The sequence below is a fragment of the Cydia amplana genome, chromosome 22 (assembly GCF_948474715.1).
Source record: "Cydia amplana chromosome 22, ilCydAmpl1.1, whole genome shotgun sequence".
Lineage (NCBI taxonomy): Eukaryota > Metazoa > Arthropoda > Insecta > Lepidoptera > Tortricidae > Cydia > Cydia amplana.
In genome coordinates, this window is record NC_086090.1 from 3,822,802 (window position 1) to 3,830,358 (window position 7,557).

Here is a 7,557-nt window from a genome sequence, read left to right on the forward strand (position 1 = left end):
TGACGGAATTAGCCACATTGGCCTTACGCTCTTCATGATAAAAGGATGAAGGATAAAGTCAAAAAGAATGTAGGTACACCATGTAACCCGTTTTCATTCTTCTTAAGTGTAGAAATCTTGTATAAACAATTAACATTGGGTAGCTTCTGTGTCAGTAAGTACCTAATACAATTAATTAACGACAAATAAACTGCAACTCGCTTTTCGCACGCTCCATCGAGCGGCTGATTGAAAGATGTCCAAATAAAACCTGGTGAGCAGAATTAGATGGCGGGAGCAAATTGGAAAGGTAGAATGACTCTGTATCAGTATTAACAGAGCTTGTGAACGTACCATTGCTGGGCACATTTCATGAATGCATGTATAGACAGTTCAGTATTCATAAAACTTAGTAACCGGTTTCAGACGATTGTCAAAATCTTAATAAGCAGAAATGTCAAAACGACAGAGGGATTCACTAATTATCAACGGTATGTTAGATTTGACAGACAATTATGAATAACGCCATATGAGGCATTATCTATGAAAAGGGACCTTATTGTCGATGGCGCTTACGCCGCACAGCGTCGCGCGGCATTGTATTTATATCGGAGCATCGTTAATAATGGCGTAACCGCCATCGACAATAAGGTCCCTTTTCATAGATAACGTCACATATGTCTGCAGGAGTGTAGGTAGGTAAAAAAACAGGCCATGGGATATTTATATTAGGTCAAACTTCCGCAATCTATTGTAATCTATTTTTTTTCTCATTTGCTTTTAAAACTCAACTCAGAGAGATCATTTTGACATTTTCGTTCTTAAAAAAAATCATCCGACCGTTCGTCAGAGACGTTATCAGAGAAAAAAACATATTAAGCAGCTATTTATTAAGGTAGAAGAATTTTAAATCTACCTTATGGCGAATTAACAAAAGAGGCTTCACCGTGTCGTAAGGTTTGCAAAACACTGCAATTTATTGCCGCTTGCAAAATGCATTTAGGATTGCACGAAATGTACGTCGTTTGCTGAATTTAGGCATGTGAATGAGTAGGTTCTGCATTACTGGGAAATATAAGGGTTTAATGCATAATAAAGAATAAAACATTTAGTTCAATAACAAATGAAATTATTTAACAGATACAAATAGCTTACTTATGTCTGCTTTTATGATTAACTAGCGATAGCGACCTGCCCCGGCTTCGCACGGGTTAACAAATTATACATAAACCTTCCTCTTGAATCACTCTATCTATTAAAAAAACCGCATCAAAATCCGTTTCGTAGTTTTAAAGATCTAAGCATACATATGTACAGAGAGGGAAGCGACTTTGTTTTATGCTATGTTTTTTTTTTATATAGATATGAATAGGGCTTTGCTTATATTGTGATAGGTAAGTATATAAAATAATTTTAGCTAAAAATCTCTTGTTAACTGTACCCCATTTAATGTAAGCTAGATTCAAGTTATAGGTTAGTTTGTAAATAAAAAATACGTATTATTGTGTTAGATATTAGACATTTTATTAAACAATACGTAAACCACACTTTATATGACATCCTAAAAGTAATTTGGAACTCTGAACAAGCAAAAAATACTAATAAATTCTTAACAAACTCAATAATAATACATCCTGCTATCGCACCCCTTCTGATTGGTACCAACCTCGCCATCGAGTATCAGCGAGTACATAAACTTCTGCGGAACAAGTACCGGCTCATCACTGTTACCCGTACCACTGTTACCACTGTTACCGTACGTGAGTATCGGTACTTGACAAGTATTTTGGCACGCCGTGTTTATAGGAAGGTAATTCGACAACAGAGAAGTTCCATGCGGTGACCAAGTATTTCCAATCCCCGTTCCATATTTACAAGTCACTGGAATATTATGGATTGACGTATGTAGCATAGGTTTGCAGTTTTCTCCCAAATTGATCTTACCAAGCGCTATTTTGTCATTTTCACACGGATCTGTTGCATCTGAAGATATAGTTATACCATAAGGTTCGTTTTCGTAGGTGTTTCCATAGACTTGGGGACAGATTTCTGGTGTATTCTCACATTCTTTTGCCTCTGGTTTAATTATAGAGTTACAGAAGGGACAGAAGTTTGGTGGTGGAGTGCCCAGGTAGACGGGGCCGTCGTAATGTTGTATTTGGATATTTGTATCAGGTTGAGGGATCGCTGCGATATATGTTATCTGATGGGGAAAAAAAAGTTAATTACAAATGGATCGAACAAAGTCAAAGGAAACAAAAGTTCTTCAAGTCTCTTGTTTGTATATAGATCCAAGATTTTGTTTGTAGATAGACATTTGTACACATGCAGTTCACAAATAAAAATAATATATATGTTAAAAGAGGCATAGCTATCTGTAAGTTTCAGTGTAACTCTCTGTACAATTTGTACCTACCAATATATAGATTAAGAAACTAGTATAAGTAACGAAACTGGGTCCTGTAACACAGGGTTTCCTAGATCAGGACACAGGGACGTGATTTACTGTATGTCTAAATTTATACAATAAACTTTTTTCATTTTTTTTTCATAGGAAATTGCTGGAATAGTCCAGCAATTTCCTTATTTTCTTACAACAGGAGAGACAAATTAAAATAGAATATAATTTTGTGGGGAGGTTAAAATTATTTTACCCTTAAAAAATTATTCCGTATGTACAGTCGCCATCATATATATCGGAGCGGTCAAGGCGCTCATAAATATCTGAACACGCCTCTATTGTCAAGGTGTTAGAGTGCGTGTTCAGACATTGTGAACACCTTGGCCGCTCCGATATATCTGATGGCGACTGTACATAACACATTTTAGAGATACTTACCAGTGTTAAAAATGAAATGCAATTCATCAACTTCATTGTGTCACTAAAATTGATTTGATTTGATGAATGATCAATTACTGATATCCAAGTACAGTTTAATGTAGTTTGTTCTACTGATGTCCAGTGTCGATCCAATCACTTTATATCCAATTTTCCAAATATTTTCGTATGCATGTCTTCACACTTCCCGAAAATATATTATCTTTTCTTTTATAAACACGTACAAATTTTGGCAATAATAAATTGCGAATGCTTTGCAATATCGCAAACTGCATCGTTTCAGGGCATTTCTATTTAAAGTTGTACCATGACTCAATTGACGAGTTGAAAATATATTTTGCATTATTTGGTACTTTTTCATGTAATTATATGAGTAAATATATTCTAGTTTACCAAACACCAAAGAGAATCGTCATATTTTTAGGATAAACCAGTTAAAATTAATATTTAATAGGATGAGGCAGGTTTTTTGTGGTCCGTTTGGTTACAAATGGTTTTTGATGTAGTAAATAAACGACATACTTGAAGCAAATGTTTTTATGTTCAAAGCTTAGAACTGTTAATAAACAAACTAAAAACAATCATCATTGACCGATTAAGAACCAACATTTTTCATAAAAGGGAACTTTTGGTGGTTTGGTTACGAGGTGACCCCAAATCGTACCTTATTTTTAGGTTTATTAAATAGTTATTGGTATTACTGCCATGTGACGAATAACAATCATTAGAATTAACAAAACATGTGATTATTGTCAAAAAAAATAAATATTTTAGCTTTTAAACATTAAATAAACAATAAAAATACTTTTGAAAACAAGGGGACATTTCCAAATGGACACCCATGTAACTTAATGGATAAAGTAAAGACGAGATCACAATAATCAAAAATTTACACAAATACTCAGTGAATAAAAAAAGGACTACAATATATGTACTAAAATCAGTAGATAGAGTTTTAAACATAAAAAAACTTAATATTACTTCATAAAATATTACTTATTAATTGCACATGAATTAAATAAGTACAGACAAAGTCACGGTAAAAACTACATATACTCAATGTGCGTGCGACTTTACTGTGTCCGTTTGGTTACATTTTTCTAGTCCGGCTATATGTTACGCTTCAAATTGTTACCAAACGGACGTAACGATTTGTCTGGGCCAGAATTAAATATATTCAAAATAATACAAAACTAACCACAATATTCAACTTATTTACTTGACAAATAACTGTATGAGACATAGTTTTATTTAATATAAACAGTATTTCAGTTACTTAATGTTTAAGCTGCATAAACTCTTGAACAAAACGGACAAAATATTGAGTAAAATTACATGTCAACAACAGCAGGTCACGATGGTCGCGATTTTGACCGTTTCAAATCAAATTTAACGTTTGAATAAGCTTTATCTGTGGTCACAGGTTTGCCAGGATAAAATAAAACCTAAAATGTTGGTAAAAAATATTTCGCTACTTGGCGAAAACTGCGTAACCAACCCGGACTATGTCCGATTCGCGATTTCGGCGGGAGAACGGTTTTATCGAATTTAGACCCTGTTATTGAAGTTTTTAAGGCTGTTTTTCATCAATTACACATTTTTCAACATTTAAACTATGCCAGGAATGCATTACTTGGTGATGCCTTCATAGAAAAAATATGTGTAAAAGTCCATCAAAAGTTGAAGTCGGTGAAGGGGACAGTACTACGGGGTGTTTTTATCATATCTAAAAACCTGATTTTAAGTAAGAAAAAAGTGATTTATTGAGCATTAAACTTAATAAATGATGTGTCCATATAATATATTTCAATAAAAAACATTTGTCCAGTTAAAAAAATCGTCTTAAGAGTAAATCGCAAAAAATGCAAGGGGACATGCGAAAAACTCAAGGGTACAACTTTAAATAGAAATGCCCTTCAAGTACCTACTACCTATATCTGAGTGGCATTAGAACCTTCAAAATTTAAACTTTATTAGATATTAATTAGATGATACGTCAAGTAAGCTTCGCACGTGCAAATAAAGGTGTTAAGTCACAATAAATAATAGTACTAAGTACAGAAGACTCTCTAACAAAACGCTTCTGTCACGATCAGCACAGATATGGCCGCTAGGTGGCGACAGTGCCACGCGCGGCTTATGGCTTTCCCCAAAATTGGGGCCGAACGGATGTACTTTTAGCTACCTGTAGCAAAGCGACGAAATCGCGGAGTGAGACACGCCTGGTTAAGTGTAGATAATTCTCACTTCTCAGTATTCAAGTTCAGTAACAATACTAAAGGATGACTCACGTTTGACCGGGCCGTGTCCAGGCCGGAGCTTCCGGAGCTTCGTTGTCTATGGAAAGCAACACGTGATCACCTGTCATCTATCATACAAAAGTAAGCTCCGGAAGCCCCGGCCCGGACACGGCCCGGTCGGCCCGGTCGAAAGTGAGGCATCCATTACTCGGATTGTTACTTGCGATGTCCTCTAACAGCGTACCTACTGTGTAGATTGCAGCAGCGGGAAATGGTACATAAATAAAATTTACTGTACTGTTCTTTTCTCTGTGTATACGTTATGTAAACCCGTCTGTCTGTGCCGCGTGATCCACCTTGGCAGTAACCTCGTTCCCGCGTGACATAACCCGCTTACCCACTCCCAGCCGGATGCACTAGGGCTGCCACTGCCACATGCTACATAATTGCATGTGTACAGTACCAAGTGGTGACTGAAGTTATAATACTATCCTTTTCAATAGCGCTGGGTCACAACGGAACAATCATGAAAGATATTAGAAATTACAGTCAAAATTCAAAATTTCTGTATGCAAACACGTTATATCTAGAAATACTAGTGGCTTATTTCATATAAGTTTTTAACTTTTAATACAACTAGAAGTCGTTTTACCTCATTTTATCGGAAAGAAATCTATACCTACATAAAAAGCTTTCAAGAAATGGGTTCTAAGACCCTTACCTACTTATAAATCCACCAGTTGAACTACTCCCTAAACTGAAATTTCTTCATACTAAAACACTGTCTATGAATAACTCATCGAGGGGCAACCCTAGCGCAGCATCTCAGGGATGTGCTTGTGCGCCACTGCAACGTAACGGGACTCGAAGGTAGTGCTATTATGGATCTGCCGCCAACAGAACATTCTGTTATGATGGAAAATTGTATATGAGGATCAACTCCATGAGGAGGAAACGACTGCTAAAGTCATTTGAAACGGGTTATCGCGTAGTCGAATTATTGCTTCGCTTGACAAGATTCAGGTTTTTTGATAAGTTCGAGTTTCACACTTAAAATTAGGGTAATTCCGGGGTAGATGGCCCTAAGGGCGAGATTGCCCATCGAAATATTTCATGGTTCTGATGGCTAGATGTCACTAGTTCTTGTTTAGTACGCTTCACGTCATGCTTGGGAGCAAAGATATGCCCAAATTTTTGGAGTAAAAAAATGTAGCAGTACATAAAATCCTTGTTGATTGTTTTGACTAGTGCAAATATTTTTTAGAGGGTTCATATTTTACATGGTGGTGATGCTAGTGTCTTATTCTAATGGTGTTATTTGCTTTTGGTGCAAAGTATACGGTTGTAGTTTTGTTCTAACCTGAATAAGAATGAAGCTCGAGTCTCAACTTGTTTTGATTTTAGGCGTGGTCTTCGCCCCCGGAAAAAAAGGAGAGATGGCCAGTTCAAGTTGGGGTATTATGGCCATATGGCCGTGAAGGCACACAGTGATGAAGATGTATCTATCACGAATTAGGTATTCCCAAGGTTATCATATAGCAGTGACGATGCCCCCCTATGCATGATAACGAATAAAAAAGGAAAATGGAGTTAATTTTGAAAGATAACTATTGCAGGTGTGGGAAAAAATATCACGAGCCTCTTCTCCTCCATGATTGCATTGAGTGTGCTGTTTGCTGGTATTTGGTGGGCTAAACGGGGTCTTGAGAAGAAAAGGGACTTGAGAAATAAAAATTAAAAATAAACAATACCAAAATTAAGAGTTATGGCATGGCCGTCTCTCCTGTAATGGTATGGTCATCACTCCTGGACACCTCGGGAGAGATGGCCAATTGTAAATTTTTTTTGAAACATTTTTTCAGGCTGATCGCAATAGAAATAATTTTTTGTTTGTTCCATTTTCGAAAGTCAATTAATCAAAGTTTATGAAGAAATAAAGATTTCTTTAATTACATGTAAACTTATTTTTTTATCGCGTTCTAAAAAAACTATGGCCAACTACCCCGGAATTACCCTACATCAAAGCGATAAAATGGCTAAAAATGAGACTCAAGTCGGCTCAAGGCGCACGAAATGATGGCAACAGGTCATGATATCAACATGTCCCTTAAACCCAATTGTCTGTATCAGTTAATAATATGAGTACAATTTGAAGGGAATTTTAATAGTAATGTGATTCAATACCTGGCAGTGGCATACAGTACCTTAGCAGCTACCAACCTTTGGCAGCCTAAGAACTTTTGCAACTCCTGGGCTGTCACATGTCAACTGACGAGTACAAAAAGTATTAAACATAACAATTTTTATGATAAGAAAACATAGATGGTCAAGCAAATCTTGTCAGTAGAAAAAGGCGCGAAATTCAAGTTTTCTATAGGAAGATTATCTCTTCGCGCCTAAATTTTTCAAATTTGCCGCCTTTTTCTACTGACAAGATCTGCTTGACCAAGTATATTTACTAATGACTTTTGCATGTCGTATCCATGTTATGCTTGTCGT

General features: G+C 36.2%; 1 protein-coding gene across 1 annotated transcript; it reads right to left on the reverse strand.

The window, feature by feature from the left end:
• Window positions 1-1,543: 1,543 nt before the first annotated feature.
• Window positions 1,544-2,906, reverse strand: LOC134658457 (uncharacterized). Its single transcript, XM_063514138.1, has 2 exons — window positions 2,819-2,906; window positions 1,544-2,182 (listed from the first exon to the last, which is right to left on the reverse strand). The coding sequence occupies exons 1-2, from the start codon at window positions 2,852-2,854 to the stop codon at window positions 1,598-1,600; spliced, it is 621 nt and encodes a 206-aa protein (XP_063370208.1). The 5' UTR covers window positions 2,855-2,906; the 3' UTR covers window positions 1,544-1,597.
• Between the last annotated feature and the right edge of the window lie 4,651 nt (window positions 2,907-7,557).

What these genes read in the sequence shown, in the direction of transcription:
- LOC134658457 (XM_063514138.1), bottom strand. Translation starts at nt 2,854, where the DNA reads ATGAAGTTGATGAATTGCATTTCATTTTTAACACTG. An exon ending in GCATTTCATTTTTAACACTG is followed by an intron (nt 2,183 to 2,818) that starts GTAAGTATCTCT and finishes TTTCCCCATCAG; the next exon opens with ATAACATATATCGCAGCGAT.